This window comes from Falco cherrug, chromosome 4, assembly GCF_023634085.1.
Source record: "Falco cherrug isolate bFalChe1 chromosome 4, bFalChe1.pri, whole genome shotgun sequence".
NCBI classification, from domain to species: Eukaryota; Metazoa; Chordata; class Aves; order Falconiformes; family Falconidae; genus Falco; species Falco cherrug.
In genome coordinates, this window is record NC_073700.1 from 33,759,671 (window position 1) to 33,777,152 (window position 17,482).

Sequence of the window (17,482 nt, forward strand, 5' to 3'; positions counted from 1 at the left end):
CCTTTTCTGCTTCTCACCCAGCACCACCAGCAGGTAGGCTGGGGGTGCACAACAAGCTAGCTGGGGACAAAGCCAGGACAGCTGACCCCAGCTGACCGAAGGGATATTTCATACCGTATGATGATGTCATGATCACATATAAAGCTGGGGGAAGAAGAAGGAAGGAGAGCATGTTTGGAGTTTTGGCGTTTTGTCTTCCCAAGTAACTGTTACAGATGATGGAGCCCTGCTTTCCTGGACATGGCTGAATACTTTGCCTGCTGGTGGTCCCACATGAACCCGTACATCCTCATTACCCATCACCACCTTTCCTGTCCTTTGTTATAAGATGCAGATATCATTCCCTTAGTCTATGGACCACCCTTGTGAAATGCCTGTAAAATATCCATAAATGTCCACAAAATGTCCATTGAGTTAATTTAATCCATGACTTTGGGCTCCATCTGTTATGATGGTCACTTAGGACAGGAGAGCTGGTGTGTTGTGTGGAGTTACTGGGCTTAGCTCAGGTTGGGTTACTGCTGCACTTACACTGTTTCTCGTAAGGCTTGTCTGCCACTGGTTCAGGTGGTTCCTGCTACAGTAACTCCTATAACATGCAACTCAAATAATGGGTTACAACAATTTAAAAGTATTCTCGTTACAGTCTTCATTTCTGGTCCCTTTGAGCCAGGTTGTAGGGTTTAAGATTGCAACAACTCCTCCTGTTGCTCCTCACCTAGCTAGTAACAAGGGGTTTCCTGTAACATGAAATTCAAGTCCTGGGTTACAAGAATTTAAAGGTATTTCCATTACAGTTTCCATGCCTGGTCCCTTTGGACCAGACAATAGGATAAATCAAATGTTAAAACGTTGCAATAAACTCCTCCCCTTGCCCCTGCTCTGGCTTGGACTTAGCCACAGACTGCAGTCCCTTAGGGGTGTACCTGCCTCAAGTGGAGCCTTATCTATGAGCCACAATCTCTTCCCAGGGGTGTGCTTGCTGCAGCATAGACTTATGCACAGCCACAGTTGCTTTGAGATGTACCAGCTCTGGCATGGGCTTCTCCATGGCCACAGATGCTGATAACCCATTCAAGTGTATTCTGCTGTGCTTTTTGCTAAGCCTTAGCGTTTAAGGATTGTACGTAATGCACAGATGAAAGGTCTCAGTCTAATCATTCTGATAGCAGTTCACAGCTTTAACTGTACTCTAAGTGGAAGTTCTCCTGGTTTACAGTGGCTTGGCAGTCCAAATCCCAATTTAAATTTATTATAACTTTGCAAGTTGCTGAGATACTGTAGAGAGACTGATGTGGTCCTAGTTCTTTTCCAAGCTTTGCCACATTTTTTTTGTGACATTTTACAAGACTTTAACCACACCATGTTCTAGTTTGCCTATTATAAAAGTGAGATGAATGACACCTCCCTTTCTTCTATTAATAGTTCTTTAGGATTGTGACTTTCTATACATTCGTTCCTGCAGTGCTCAGTACAGCCCCTTGAACCTCTTGACAAGATCATAATAGAATAGAATAAAATATTAATGCAATCTCATAGATTTCTGATGATTCCTGAATTCTAGAAGCTCATGAATTTATAGAGAGATACTATTCTTAAAAAGCAAGCACATGTCTTACCATATTCCATCATCTAAGCTTGTATCTTTTTTTCTTACAGGCACTGTTCCGAACAGTTGCCATGATGGTTCCAGATTATGCTTTGATTGGAGAAATTTCACTCTATTCGATGGGATTTTTGGACTCTCGGAGGTAAGACATGCTGAATTTTCCACATCAGTTGAGTCTGATATACCTCATTCCTCTATAAGGCATATATGTGTGTTTGAGGCATGTCATTCTGGAAGGCTGTCCGTGTTCTGTTTCTCCAGAAAGTACTTTTTAATTTCTTTTATCATCAATTCTCATTTACCGCTTCATGTTGACAGATATGCACCTCTACACAGGATCATTTGCAAAATGTATCATAATATCAAACAGAATTCCTAAATGGCACACACGTTCTCTGGCATGGCAGAATCTACAGTTTTACTTCCTAGGTGTTTTGGGCCATCTTGTCAGCTAACATATCTGATAATCACTGCAGTTACTTTGTGTGTATATAGGTACTTAAATTATTTTCCTTGCATGGTGAGATATTTTCATTTTACATGTGATATTTTAATATCCACAGTCTTGCCCAGAAAATTGTTGCCACTTACCGTTTGTGCTCTGAGCAGTTGTCATCTCAGCATCACTATGATTATGGAATGCGTGCTGTTAAATCTGTCCTGACAGCTGCAGGAAACTTAAAACTGAAGTACCCAACTGAAAATGAAAGTGTATTGTTACTTCGGGCTTTGCTGGATGTTAACTTGGCCAAATTCTTGGCACAGGATGTGCCATTGTTTCAGGTAAGCTGTCAGGCTGGTGTGTTTCAGTTTTGTGTTGATGAGGTCCATTATAAGCGCCTCAGAAACAGGTCATTGTCTTAATTTAGAACAGTTTGATCTAGATGCTGCTACATTAGTGTAGTTATTTCAGTCCACTGATCTGTCTGCACTCTTTGGTGTTGTTGGGATTATTTTGAAAAACAAACTTTCAGTGGTGCTTTTTAAGTTATTCTGTAAAATACTTTACAAGGTATCTTGCTAGAAGTTATTTTTGCTGTTTCATTCATGGAAACTATTCTTTGGAGTTTGAATTCTAGCTTTGTGTTGCAAAAGAGATGTGGGCAACTAAATTAAGTTCAACTAGAAATTTGAAGCCAGAATGAAAATGAGGAAGTTCCTGTTTGCATACGGCTTTGACAGAAAATAAAGACTATGTTGAGCTACACAGCAATCAATATTAAAGACGTAAAAGATAGGTTACAAGCACACACGGAGTCATTGCTCTGAAATTTCAGCACACATAGCCTTCTCTTTAATCACTAAAATTCTTTCAGTCACTTTCACACCCTTTCCTGTAATGCTTTTTGGGGCAAATTTGCAGAAGGTTAAGCCTCCTTTTTACAATACCATTGTGTGTATAAGAAATGCAGGCACTCGTTTCTGTCTTATGCATACAGAATTTTGTGTGGCTACAGTTTGCCTAGAAGTAAGTTTTTCCAGCTGAGGATTTTTTCTCTTAACTGTATGAGTGTTATTTTACTTGTAGATTTTTATGCTTTTGGAATTTTTCCTTTTTGTAATCTGTGTTTAAATAGTGTTCTATTCTGCCTTTCCTTATCAGGGCATCATATCTGACCTGTTTCCTGGAGTGGTTCTTCCTACACCAGATTACGACCTGTTTGTCAAGGCACTAACTGAAAATATAAAAAAAATGAATCTTCAACCAGTTCCATGGTTCATTGGAAAAATTATTCAGGTTTATTTTCTCATACTTCTGGGGAAGAAGAGTGTGAGAGCAGAAACACTCTTAACTGTCTGTGACATGAATGAATACCTAATGGTTTCCACGATCAGTTAATAAAATATTGCAAACAGCATATTTTTGCTGAGTAAAAATCATGCTGTAAAAGCTTGCTTTGCTTATAGCAATTTTTTAATTCAGCCAGACTGTGAAGGAGCCAATATGTGCACCTGCATTGTAGATCTTATGGTTCAGGACAGAAAATTAAACTGAGTCTATTACTAGCTGAGGCAGCATAGTCTAGTGAACAGAATTCTGGACTGGGAGTCAGGCCCTGTTCCCAGTCTGCTCATAGTCTCCTTGAGAAGTCTTGAAAGAGGTGACATTTTGCACTCTTGCTTATGCTTCACCTTCAGCTCTTTGTTCCCATTGGTCTCCCATTTACTAGTATTGGTGACCTTTTAAAAAAATGCTTAACTTTTTTTCTTTTGAGTAGTGCAGCATAGTGACAGTGTAATGTCAAGGGCAAAAACGCATGGCCTGGGGCAGGATCGTGAGGGGCCCCTTCAGCAGCAGTTCAAATTTCATGGCTTATGTTCAGACTTGGTTTATGCTGCTTTGCAAACCATGCTTTATCTTTCATTTAAATAGGGGTAGTGTTAACTCATTAGGAATTTAAGCTCAACCAGAAAATACCTGCCTTAACCTGAGATTTTAAATCTTCTTAGTGGTTCTTCTTACAGCTCTGTTTGAAGGTGATCTGAAGGCTTTGACCTGAGTTCTGGCAAGATCTTGTGGGGTGACTGAACAAGTTTCCACTCTTGCAGTCCAAAGTCAGCCTCTGTGGGACCAGTCATATGACACATCCTCAGAACTGTAGTTTCAGTCCCTTTGTGTTAGCTTCATTGGTAACCGTTGATTTCAGTTCAGGCTTTTGCACCGGGCTGTGTTCTGCAGTGTCTGGTTAGTGCATTCACACCCTGTACAATGATGCTGTTACAGCTGAGGGATGACATTTAGCAAGGAGGAAGGGAGGATGTCTGGAGGCAGTGACTTCCTAAATTATATCAGTGAGAACTGCCGTAATAACACTGCCTTCTGATTTGGGTTAATGCTTTGGTGCAGATATTTGGCTGATATTTTGTCCTGTCACATCTGAGTGCAGGAGAGATGCCTCAAGTTTCATAAACATAATGCCTGGTTTTGTTCTATGTTAAAGAGCCAGTCTCTTGTCACTGATACAGATATATGAAATGATGCTGGTGCGCCATGGTTTCATGATTGTTGGAGATCCTTTGAGTGGAAAGACCTGTGCGTACAAAGTGCTGGCTGGAGCCCTTGGCGATTTGTGTGCAGGTAATGTTCAGCCACAAACTTCACATTAAATGAAGTTAATTCTATGACTAATGTTTTTCCTTTGTGGAGATATGCCCAGTTTATTAATTGTCCTATATTCTGCTTTCTCAACTGGAACATTTCTATTCGTTGAGCTATTTTTGTCTGATACATTTGTGTGAAAGTATTTTTGTCTGCATTTACTGGAATAGTAAAACATACTAATGTATTTATGCTTTTCTGAATTTTGTTAAGCATTGTATTTGTGCATAATACTCTTGAAAAAACTGGCTCTGATAGGAAGATTGTAAGTAGCTCACATAAACATATAAAATCTATTCTGTTCTGCTTTTTCTTTTTTTTATGTGCTTTTGCACATAGGACTTTGTGCTTTCCTTGTACAAGTAACGGAATTTCATACTTACCGCTACCTAGCTGCAAAATGTCTGGGTTTTTTTTGCCTTGGGCAGCTAAAGTAGGATCCTCAAGAATCTTGTTCTGTACTTTCATTGCTGAATGAAACTAACCTATCAAATTCTCAAGCTCATCTATTTGTCTTTTTACAAAGCAAAATCCATGGATGAATATGCTGTTGAATACAAAGTTATTAATCCCAAAGCAATTACTATGGGACAGTTGTATGGCGGTTTTGATCCTGTAAGCCATGAGTGGACAGATGGAGTTCTTGCAAATGCCTTCAGGGAACAAGCATCTTCTACCACAGATGATCGGAAGTGGATTGTTTTTGATGGCCCAGTAGATGCAGTTTGGATAGAAAACTTGAACACTGTGCTGGATGATAATAAAAAGGTAGCCTAACTTTTGCCAGTAACCTTGTCCTTTAATATACATACTTTATTTTAGTACTAGCAATATTATTACCACGTTGGTCAAAGGAGGTGTGAGACTCAGGAAAGGCAGATGTGCTTAAAAGCATTGCTTTTTTCCCCAGTTACACGAGTGGGTTTATTAGATGATATTAAGCTGTTACTTCCCCCTAGAAGCTTTGTCTTGCTCCTGCTTTATTGAAATCAGGTTGCTTACTGAGGGTTTTTTATTGACCCTTTAGGAAACTGAAATATATAAACTCAGTTCTGTTACTGAACACTGAACTTGCTTAAATTACTTAGTGAACAAATATTTAAAAAAAAAAAAAAAAAGAAAAAAGCTGTAGGGCATAACTGCTTATCCTTGCAGATTTATCTAAAGATAGAGCATTGTTCTCTGTCTCTGCAAGCCATTACAGTAACATGTAGAAAAGTTGAGACAAGGTCAGAAAATATGTGCTGTGAGAATATGAATGAGTGAATGAGGAGTGGCAGTAAGTAGAATGTTCAGTGATTTTATGACAGTCATTACTTTGACTGGATGATCAGCACTGACATGACTAGATCATGTTTATGTGATGCTCTTCTTCTAGCTATGCTTAATGAGTGGTGAAATAATTCAGATGAATTCAAAAATGAGTTTAATCTTTGAGCCGGCAGACTTGGAGGAGGCATCTCCAGCAACTGTCAGCAGGTAATGTGAAAGCATTCAAACTTGAACTGTCCCACCTTGCACATCTGTTCCTGTACCATAGTTTGTTCTTCCTAGGTGTGGTATGGTCTATATGGACCCACAACAGTTAGGTTGGAAGCCACTGAAGGATTCCTACATGAAGACATTGCCTTCAAACCTGCAGGAAGAACACCGAGAGCTGGTGCGAAACTTAATTTTTACATTGGTCTAATTCAGAAGATTAATGTTAAGGTGATGCTCACAGTTTGCCCACTTGAAGACAGGCATGCAGAATCAAAACTTTTTAAAGTACTTTAATGATTTAGAGGGTCCCAGACCTCCTAGAGGCTGTTGTAAATTATTTTGTAGTGAAGAATGTTAAATGTCATTGCAAGTGCCTGAGAGCTGGAGATGCTAATGTATTAGCCTTATGTATTAGAAATGTAATGTGGGGAAAACTGGAAGACTCAAAATGTTCTGAACTCATTCTTCTTCTAAGACATCTAGAGTTTAGCTTAAACAGGCTTATGATATTATTATCAGTAACAGCTTGATCTTCAAAGCGTTAGTCACCTCATGAATCCTTGTGAAATAGTCTTCTGTGTACTCGATTGCTTGCATGAATGGGAGCTCTTTGTGTTGTGTATTGTGGTATATCTTCAGTGTAGATGCAAATAAAAGTTGGTGGGAATCAGCTTTTAATCTTATCAAAATAAAAATTCCCTTTTATTGGGCATTAAAATATAGTAAAAGAATCAGAATAAGATCTGCCTACAATAGCTTTGAAACTGGAGAAAACTTTGATTTCTGTGATTTGACAAGGCCCCCTTTGAGTTTTTGCAGGAAATTAGGACCAAATTCAATAGAAGTACCAAGACTAGAAGAGCTCTTTATAGATTTCTTAGTTCATCAAAGCAAAATGTTTATTCTTTAACCAGCATATAGCCCATGTGAAAAGGCTAGGTGATGATTCCTCTCCTGGTTTCCTGTGTGAGTTCATGGAGCAGACACCACCAGCCATGGTCATTACCTACCTGCATGCTGTGGCACTGCTGCTGGTACCAGTCAGTTCCAGCTTTCTGGAATTTCTTCTGTGGCACAGTATCTGTGCTGGGCCCTTAGTTAGGGGCCTGTCCTTTTTAAGGGAGGATGAAGCCCTTATCTTTGGTTCTGTTGGAATAACTTTGTTCTTGCCCAAGCAAAGCAGTGGTCTTCCTAGGCTGCGCTACTGCTCTGCTGTCTGGATTGATGTCTGGGTAACAAAATTCCTGCTGAAAACTTGTCTGTGGTAGAAACAAATTGTTTTCAGCATCAGATAATGACAGTGTGTGACTTTGTGATCACTTAAGTACTGCTTGACACAGGTCCTTTCCTGATAACCCGCTCTGCCAACTTGGAGAATTTCTGATGCTTTGTGTTTTATTGAGAGAGAATTGAGTGACAGTGGGAAATGTGGCACTCCTGCATTGTTTAAAAGCCATTTCCTTTTCTCCTGGTAGGTCAATGACATGTTTATGTGGCTAGTCCAGCCCTGTTTAGAGTTTATTCACCTTCATTGCAAAGCCATTGTACAAACGTCCTCTATTCACTTGAGTTACAGCTTGATGAAACTCTATACTTGTCTGCTTGGTAAGTACCCAAAGCGTTACTCTTCTCATTTTGATTTTTCTTTTTTTCCTGCTGTGTCCCATGGTAAGATGCAGGTTATTGGGTGCGAGGGAATACCAAAGGAATTCCATACTGTTGAGATCATACAACACACTTGGTGATCTCCCTGATCAGTATAATAATAGTTCTTTGACTAGCGTATGGCGCTTTTGAATTTGACGTCATTACAAAACTGAACATGATCATGTGAGTGTATTCCGTATGTTTTGCTTGCTGTTTGCTAGCATCTGAAGAAAAGAATTACGATATTTGGTAAATATTTTTTCTTCTCATTTATTTTTATTTGTAAACAGGATTTTGCACAGACAAGATCCTCACTCTGTAGGTTGGCTTTGTTCCACTGAAGACAAGGCTCTAAGTTTGTCTCAATGCTTTTGCGAAAATGCATTTTGAATTGGGATTTATGGTTGTAACTGGTATTTAACTAAAATTCAAAATATGTGTTTTAGATGAAATAAAGGAATCCGAGGAAGAAGAGAAGGAAAGCATGTCTAGTCAGCATATCACCTTGTGGCTGCAGGGGCTTTTCCTTTTTGCTTTGGTTTGGACAGTTGGTGGGATCATCGATGCAGACAGCAGAAAGAAATTTGATTTGTTTTACCGCAACTTGCTAATGGGAATGAATGAGGAAAACCCACGCCCTAGAAGTGTGAAGCTTACGAGAAACAATATCTTTCCAGAAAAAGGTGCTTCTTCATAACTGTACTTGCCTGGCCTTTATATGAAGCAATAAGAAAACTTGGCATTTTAAGGGAGAATAGAGTGCCTGGCAGATGTTAAGTCTGCAGCAGAGTCACCATCTGCCAAGCCTTGGGCTGCACAGTTGGGTGCTCTTTCCTGGCTCTTTTAACCAGGAGTAGCATATGCCTCATGTTGTACTCGAACACCATAGCTGAATCTGACCTAAAATAATTTGGTAATGATAATGGTGGGGGGCGGGGGGAGGGTATCTTTTGTACTAGAAAGCCTTCATTATCTCACAGTGTTCAATGCCTCACACTAAAATGATCAAAGTTTGTTCTTTAATCGGTGGGTTTTCTTATGTTGTGTTTTTCAATTAACAGGGAGTGTTTATGACTTCTATTTTTACAAGCATGGCAGTGGGCAGTGGAATCTGTGGACAGAGTACATCACAAAAGAAGAGCAAGTTATCTCCCCAGGGGCTAAGGTTCACATTGATATCTTTCATTATAGAAAATAATTATTTGATTAAGTGATTTAGACGTAGAAATCAACTGCCTTAGCTAGCTCTGATTCTACTGTATTAGGCCGTTTAATGTTTGATCTGCAACATTTTGTTAATCTCCTGTAGGCTCCTGTTCATGCTTATGTCTTAATTCTGGTACCATCAATATTGAAACTTCAGCACTGCAGGTGAACATGGAGCCTGAGGTTGGCTAGGGGTTTAAATTTTTGATTCTGCTTTTCTCTCTGTAATAGCATCTGATGCTATAGAAATCTTGGTGGGAAAAAGCCAAAGCCTGAATTTCCATTCCTTCATTTTTGTTTTCCGTGGTTGATGTCATGATGGTATAGTATGAGTTAATCAGAGAAAGCAAGCAAAGAGACTTACTACTTCTTTGGGATATGGAGAGCAGTACTGACAGTCCTGGATCCCCTCCGTTTCCAAATAGACTCACTCACATTTTGATGGCAGCTGTGAACTCAAGGGAAGTGTAGCACAGCAGAGGTCTGCAAAAAGTACCTATTCTGGAGATGAAATTTCAAGATAACTTAAGTGATGTTTGTTCAGCTTTTCATTCCATTGTAGTTGCAACTGCCTTGTCTATTAAGTACATGAGAGATGTAAGATTACATTTCATTCTGCTGTCTAAAATCTTTATTGTTGTCTAGTGTACAGCTCCTAATGATAAGTGGAAGATGAGGAAGAGAAAAAGATTTCCATAGCACTGTTCCTTTCCTCTTGCGCAGTAGGGGAACAGAAATAAGCCATATTTAACTCTGCAGTTCTCCTTCCAGGCTTCATATAGCGTCTATGAACCATAATATAGGTAATACTAGTGGTGCTATTTACTGTATAAACACTGAACAAGACGTGGGGCCATACTATCTACCAGAGCCTTGTTATAGCTTAGGTTTTCAGGTAAAAGAATTTTTGTGCTACAGGCTTCCTGTAGTTGCTTGCAAATATTCATGTTGAATGTTTTAGATGTTTGATTTTCATGGACTTGTTTTACTTTTCTCTGTAATAGGTATCTGAGCTGATCATTCCAACAATGGAAACTGCCAGGCAGATGTTTTTTCTTAAAACATATGTGGAGCATAATGTCCCTTTGCTTTTTGTGGGTCCCACTGGCACTGGAAAATCAGCTATAACCAACAATTTTCTATTGCAACTTCCAAAGGAAAAATGCATCCCAAACTTCATAAATTTCTCTGCAAGAACCTCTGCTAACCAAACTCAGGATACTATTATGTCCAAGCTGGAGAGAAGAAGAAAAGGATTATTTGGACCTCCTTCGGGGAAAAAAGCTATAATATTTGTGGGTAAGATACCTTTTTCAGGGTTTTTATATCATTTAATTCTGATTTAAGCAAAAGAAGTGGTTCATTCAGACTAGTAATTTTGGATTGCCTCGGTGCTCTTTGGCTGTTTTCAGGCATCCAAAGAAGGATTAGCAGTGCCCTCTGCTGAAAGGTTTCTGTTTAAGTGGCGGTTGTCTTCAGAATGGTGCATTCAGCGTTGCAGTGTGACATGAAATAAAATAGAACAAAATCCCAACCACATTAAGTTAAAACTTCACCCATAAGTATGCCTGTAAAGTATAATGTCATTCGATTCTGGTTAGTTTAATGAGAAGCAAAAATAACAAGACACCACCTTTTTCTGCCTCTAGTTCAGTTATTTTTTCTTCTTAGCTTTGAAAGGAAACTGTAATTCCTAAACACTGAGGGATTTTTAATCCATGTCTGTGTTCTCCATAGATGATCTAAACATGCCTGCAAAGGAAGTGTATGGAGCCCAGCCACCTATTGAGCTTCTCAGACAATGGATTGATCACGGTCACTGGTACGACAAGAAAGATGCATCCAAGATTAATATCATAGATGTACTGCTTGTTTCAGCTATGGGTCCACCTGGGGGAGGCAGGAACGATATTACAGGTAGGATATATATTACTATGCCAAGTAGTTATTTAACTGGCTGATGTTAAGAGGCAGGTTCAGTTCTGCTGGTGACTAATTGTACATTTATCTATTACTTGTAGATGTACAGACATGTTCACTGGCTGGGTTGTTCAAAGTAGAAATCTGTATGCTTAAGGTCAAATCTGTACCTTTTCCAGGGGCAGTTTAAGTAACATTAGAAACAATGTTTTTAATGTTGATTAAACTCTGAATGATGATAATTCCAAAATTAGAGAACTGGACACTTTTTCTATCTCTTGTTCTTTGGATAAGGGAGGGAGTACATCTTCTTGCCAAGTCTTTCTGGCTGTTCTCTTCTGAAAATGTATCTCCTGCTGCTAAGATAGGCTGCCTGCATTTACTTACAAGCATTTTGCCTGCAAAAGTCCATGAGTCCTGTCATATCACCATAAGGAGATTATATTTTCTAATGAAAAAGTTATGCCAGTAAAAGCCCTAATGTAGCTACAGCTACACCGTTAATAAGGCACTTCATGCTGCTTTGTTTCATATAAACACTAATACAGTTATTACTGTATGTCCTCTAAGGAGGCTTTATTAAAATAACAATTCTGATACAGTTAATTTGTAAAATTTACTAGTGTATAGACTGATATATTTTTTTTAGATGAAAGCCAATAACAAGATCCTTGATTTTGTGAAGTTTTACTGTGTCATATCACAGTCAACAGGGCTAATATAAGCTTAAATTTAAATGTGGGTAATAGCAGCTTTGTTGTAGTGGAGACTTATGTTTTTCATATTAAAACCAGTTATTCTAAGTGAAATACTGATAGAAAATATAAACTGTGTTTATATTTGTTTTGCATCACTGCTGAAGCAGAAATTTGCCAGAAACAAGATCATGGAGCTGGACCCAGATTCAAATGTTGTTGTTTGAGTGCCAGTCAATCCTAGAATATGCTAGCTGAAAGGTGGACAAATGTTTGGACATTCCTAAATCTTTCTGCATCATTTTGTCTGTATTACAGGACGTTTCACACGGCACTTGAACATTGTATCTATATGTTCTTTTGATGATGACATATTAACCAAGATTTTTACTGCAGTTGCTGATTGGCATTTCAGCAAAGGCTTTGAGCCTGTATTTCTAAGGTAATGTGATATATTTCCTGTAATGCCTTTGTAGTTTTTTTCTCCTGCAGTTTATCTTCAAAAGTTAAAATTGTATCTCTTCTCCTTCTTAAGGCTGGGTAAGATGATGGTCCAAGCGACAATGTCAATTTATAAAATGGCAGTTGATAATTTTCTCCCAACTCCTTCAAAATCCCACTATGTCTTTAATCTACGGGATTTTTCCAGGGTTATTCAAGGAGTGCTGCTCTGTCCACACACTCATTTGCAAGTAAGTTGTAGTTCAATTATGTTGCTGTAAGAAAAAGAAATGGAAAAAGTAAATTACTTTTATAATATCAGTCAGTAAACATCTCAAAATAAATGAACTATGATTTCAACAGATTTACAAGGTTTCAAATCAGGATAGTCCTGGAATACCTTGTTATAGATTTTCAGTCTGTCTCTGAAGGAGACAGGTGTCCTTTTTGTTAATATTCTTTACATGTGTTACAGTTGGGCCCCAAGGTCCAAGGCTCATCTGTTAAGGCCTGTACGTCAAGTCAGACAGTCCCTTCTCTTGAACTTGCAAACTAAATATACAGAAGAAACAAACGTGGGAAGACTCGCTATCTCTCTTTCACAAATGACAAGCTCGTCAGTGAACAAGACTGAATAGTTTAGCCCCAAGTTCGCCAGTTGTCATAAACTACAAATGGATACTGATATGTACAATTTTCATCCTCCTCCTTTCATCCATTTTCAGTAAAATGTCAGGTTAAAGGAGTATTAAACATTTCCTTTCTTTAGGGGAATGATTTTGGTGCAGAAACAGAACAAAACAGCTACAAGCTATTCAGAGGAAATCTTAGCCAGCAACAGTTTTGAGCAGGGCTTGAGTTAGAGCCTGTGAGCCCTATCTTTAAAGATTTATTCTGTACTTTATCTTGGAAGGGTGGGGAGAATTGATACAGTAGAGAAAAATGCTTTGACATAAGAGCCCCAGTTTGTATGGTCACAAAGGACAAGGTGGTAACTAGATGAGGAAGCTGGTTAAGTTAGCAGATGCGGAGCCATGTGCTGAATGGCTTGGAATTGAAAGATTCCCACTGAGTTTAGTACAAGGTATGGCAGGGTCCAGATGGACATTTCTGTCCTTTTGTTTTTAAACAAATCCTGCCTGGGCTATATTTACCTGGTTTCTTGTATTTGCTTTTTCAGGATGGAGATAAACTGATCAGACTTTGGATTCATGAGGTTTACCGAGTTTTCTATGATCGCTTAGTTGATGAGGAGGACAGGAAGGTATTCTTTCAGATGGTACAAGAGACAACATCAAATAGCTTCAAGCAGAGCTTTAATAAGGTATTTTCGGATAATGTCTGGGACCAAGAATGAGACTGATGCATTTGCAGAAGCACTTAGACATTGAGATTACATTAGTATTGGACACATTTTGAATTATTTCGATTAGTGCATTTTAAAGATATGAAAGGTCTTCTATTCAGTATTGAATATTTGTGGTCAAGGTAATACAAATCACTTCATATCAGAATGATTCATAACTTCAAAAGGATTCTGTGTTGGTACAGAGGACTATCTGGAATAAGTGTCTTGCACAATATTTATATGTGCTTTTCCTTAAGTTAATATTTGGATGAGCCGATGGGAGTAGTGGATACTTTTTTGAGAAACCTTCTGGGAACTTGTCCTGTATTTGACAGAAAATCTGCCTGTGAAGTATGCATATGTGGAAACTTGCTTGTCAACCTACAACATTTAGGTGTTTTTTTGTGTTGTGGGTTTTTTTTTTTGTCCAGACTAGGGTAATATCTGGAATAGCTGGAAAACAGTGCTTCCCACAGTATTATTACTATGTAGATATGAATGATTATATCTTTAAGGAAAATAATTCTCTAATAGTTTGAAATATCTGTTGATTCTTGTCTTTTCCCTAGGTACTGAGTCATCTCTCACCTACTGGAAGAATCTCTGATGATAATATTCGCAGCTTGTTCTTTGGAGATTATTTGAAGCCAGACAGTAATGTAAAAGTGTATGATGAAATCACAGATTTAAAGCAACTGACAACTGTCATGGAATACTACCTTGAGGAATACAACAACATCAGCAAAACACCAATGTCCTTAGTCATGTTCAAGTTTGCTATTGAGCATATCTCAAGGATATGCAGAGTACTGAAACAGGATAATGGACATCTGTTGTTGGTGGGGGTCGGTGGGAGTGGTCGACAAAGTGCTACCAAGCTGGCCACCTACATGAATACCTTTGAACTCTTTCAAATTGAAATTACGAAGTCCTATGGAATCAATGAATGGAAAGATGATGTTAAACGAGCCATGCTGAAAGCAGGTGTTGGTAACAAGAATGTGTCCTTTTTGTTCTGTGATAATCAAATAAAGGATGAAGCATTTTTAGAAGACATCAATATGCTTTTAAATACTGGTGATGTGCCTAATATCTTTGCAGCAGATGAGAAAGCTGAAATTGTTGAGAAAATGCAAGGTGCAGCAAGGATGGAGAACAGGAAAATTGAAGCCACTCCCCTTGCTATGTACAATTTCTTTATTGAAAGGGTGAAGAAAAATTTGCATATTGTCTTAGGTCTGTATACAGTGTGTTATTTCTTAGAATATTTTTTCTTAAACTTAGTGTTTTCTGCTTACTAACTGCAAACAACCTTAGGTAACTATTGCAATTATTTTTATTCGGTTTTTGGTTGGTTTTTTTTTCCCTAGCCATGAGCCCTATTGGAGATGCATTTCGGAATCGATTACGGATGTTCCCTTCACTGATAAACTGCTGCACCATTGATTGGTTCCAAACCTGGCCGACAGATGCATTGGAAATGGTTGCTAACAAGTTTCTAGAGGAAGTTGAACTTGAAGATGACATTAGAAAAGAGTATGAGTTTAGCTGTCAAACGTATCTCCCCTCCCAGTCACACCCTCAACTTACTTGATCAGGAAACTGTCCTTGTAATGGATAAAGCTAAGCCAACACTGGGATTTCAGTGCAAGTTAAGAGATACCTAGATATATGAATCTGATGTTTCTGAAAGTCAGGCCACTCTTTGAAAGGAGTCTAAAATATTTCTTATAATGGGGAAAAACCAATTCTGCCTTCACTTTTATATACACATATATGTGTACATAATTATTCACTAATATAATTTAATAAGCTTAGAGTAATTTCCTCATCATTAGCATAAAGACAGATTGTATTTTCGTAGTAATGTGGAAAAATTTTCTCTAGGGTTGTGTCAATGTGTAAATATTTCCACGAAAGTGTGAGAGAGCTCTCCATCAACTATTACACTACACTGCGAAGACACAACTATGTCACACCAACTTCATACCTAGAATTGATTCTTACCTTTAAGACTCTGCTGAATAGCAAAAGGCAAGAAGTTGACATGATAAGGACTCGTTATCTTACGGGACTTCAAAAACTTGACTTTGCGTCTTCACAAGTAAGTTTCAGATGAAAACACTGAATATGTGCCATATGCATATTTTAGTATGGGGTCTGTATAAGGTGATTAAAACTTACAAAAATAAAACTTGTTAAATTCCCTTTTCACTATTTTCATGATGCTATTGATAATTTTCTATAGAAAGCCAGCAAAGTTAAATTACTTCTTAGTCATTTCAAGAAATTGTGGTATGTAAGTTTGGATTATAGCACTTAATGGAAAGCTAAAAGAAATGGATGGTACTCCTTAAATGTTTAAGAACTAAATCTTACAAATTTCAATATTTTTGCAAAACCTTATATGGAGAATCCATGCTTTGGCATCCTAGTACCTATTACCCGTTCCAAAATAATGGAGAAGTTGAAGGATATTGTAAGGCAATAACAAACATTAATTCCTGAGTAGATTCCCAGTAGGAAATTGATCAGGGTGCAGGTAAATAACCCCCTGTTTCAAGCCATGTGATCCAGGTATTGATCTTCCTAAAATGCAAAGTAAAGGGGCTTCCAGATACTTGCTGGATGAAGAAAAACATCCAGTTTGCAGCTGTTGCTGTCACTAATTCTGTTTCCTTCTGAGTTTCTTTTGAATGTTGTTTTCCACCTGTGCAATAAAGGATTATTTGGGGTTCCATAAGCTGAAACTGACTATGAGGGAAAAAAACCCAATTAATTTATTTATTTATCATTATTGAAGTTAAGTGGATCATAAAAAAGCAAGCATATTATATGGATGATAAATGGGCAGATTTTTTTAAAGGATTTCTTTAACAGCTCTTAGTTCTCTAGCCTAATTTTACTATTTAAATAATTATTTAGATCATGTCCCTTTTTAGATTGTATTAGTATAGTGTCTTCTGACCTTTCTCTCTAAGACATCAAGATGTGAATTGCATGTAATGTTTACACAATTTCTTTCTTGATTTCCTTTTTATGTTCATCAGGTTGCAGAGATGCAGAAAGAACTGACTGCCCTTCAGCCTGAACTGATTCGAACTTCTGCAGAAACAGACAAAATGATGATCCAGATTGAAAAGGAAACAACTCAAGTAGATGCAAAGAAGGAACTGGTGTCAGCAGATGAAAAAGAGGCTAATGAAGCAGCAGCTGTTGCTAAAGCTATTAAGGTAGTGTACAAGGGCTTGAGCCTGAAGTATGATGGGTTCCAAGTCTTTGCAAGTAAATAGGAGTTGTGATGATGTATTAATGGGATGATTCAAGCACTTAAAGTAACAAAGTTGCAAGAGATGATAAATGACATATTCCTAATTTAAACAAGGTAAATTTTGGCTGGAGTATGACTATATCTCATAGTACTGCATAGCTTCCCTTACTAGTTCACATCCCAAAAGCAGTATCACTTTTATTTCTGTTGTAATATGTTCTCCTTCTCAACAGATTGAATAATGAGGTTATACTGTTTCCAGGCCCAAAGACTGTTTAGAGTGAGCTGAGGTAATTTGGCGTAGCGCTGCGTGGAGCCCTATTAGGCATCACCTAAGAGATACTGCCACAGCCAGATCTCTGTAGCACAGAATTTCCCATGGGAAGCTGCAGGATTCCTCAGTATTTTTTTTTTAACTAGTTGGTAGTGTGTGAGAGATAAGATAGATAATTACTGAGACCTGAGTACATGATAAAGAATTTAAGCTACATAGTGTATAGTTTTTACCTGATCAGCACTGTAAGATTTAACTAAGAACAACCATATAAAACCAGTATTTTAATTCTCCTTGTCAGACCAGAAGGACTTTGATCTTGGAAGCTTGTCTGGCTTTTTCTGCCATCAGTTCAGCTTATGGAAGTTAGTAATTTTTCTACAAACCTTCCCTGTTTAAACTGCGCAAACTGTGAAAGTAGTTTTCTCTCCAAGAAACACAATGTTGTGAAGAGTCTTTTTATTAGGTACTTAGGAGCAGAGAAGGTTC

The 17,482-nt window shown here is 38.1% G+C and overlaps 1 protein-coding gene across 1 annotated transcript in view; it reads left to right on the forward strand.

The window, feature by feature from the left end:
• Positions 1–17,482, forward strand: part of DNAH3 (dynein axonemal heavy chain 3) — a 66,990-nt gene that overhangs the window by 32,031 nt on the left and 17,477 nt on the right. The window contains exons 33-51 of the mRNA XM_055709346.1: positions 1,660–1,751; positions 2,173–2,392; positions 3,213–3,347; positions 4,577–4,688; positions 5,236–5,477; positions 6,088–6,188; positions 6,264–6,369; positions 7,667–7,796; positions 8,285–8,521; positions 8,900–9,003; positions 10,049–10,343; positions 10,782–10,961; positions 11,978–12,101; positions 12,195–12,351; positions 13,281–13,424; positions 14,018–14,684; positions 14,819–14,984; positions 15,336–15,552; positions 16,499–16,681. Coding sequence (XP_055565321.1) covers positions 1,660–1,751; positions 2,173–2,392; positions 3,213–3,347; positions 4,577–4,688; positions 5,236–5,477; positions 6,088–6,188; positions 6,264–6,369; positions 7,667–7,796; positions 8,285–8,521; positions 8,900–9,003; positions 10,049–10,343; positions 10,782–10,961; positions 11,978–12,101; positions 12,195–12,351; positions 13,281–13,424; positions 14,018–14,684; positions 14,819–14,984; positions 15,336–15,552; positions 16,499–16,681 — 3,612 coding nt within the window. The remainder of the gene's footprint in view (positions 1–1,659; positions 1,752–2,172; positions 2,393–3,212; positions 3,348–4,576; positions 4,689–5,235; positions 5,478–6,087; positions 6,189–6,263; positions 6,370–7,666; positions 7,797–8,284; positions 8,522–8,899; positions 9,004–10,048; positions 10,344–10,781; positions 10,962–11,977; positions 12,102–12,194; positions 12,352–13,280; positions 13,425–14,017; positions 14,685–14,818; positions 14,985–15,335; positions 15,553–16,498; positions 16,682–17,482) is intronic.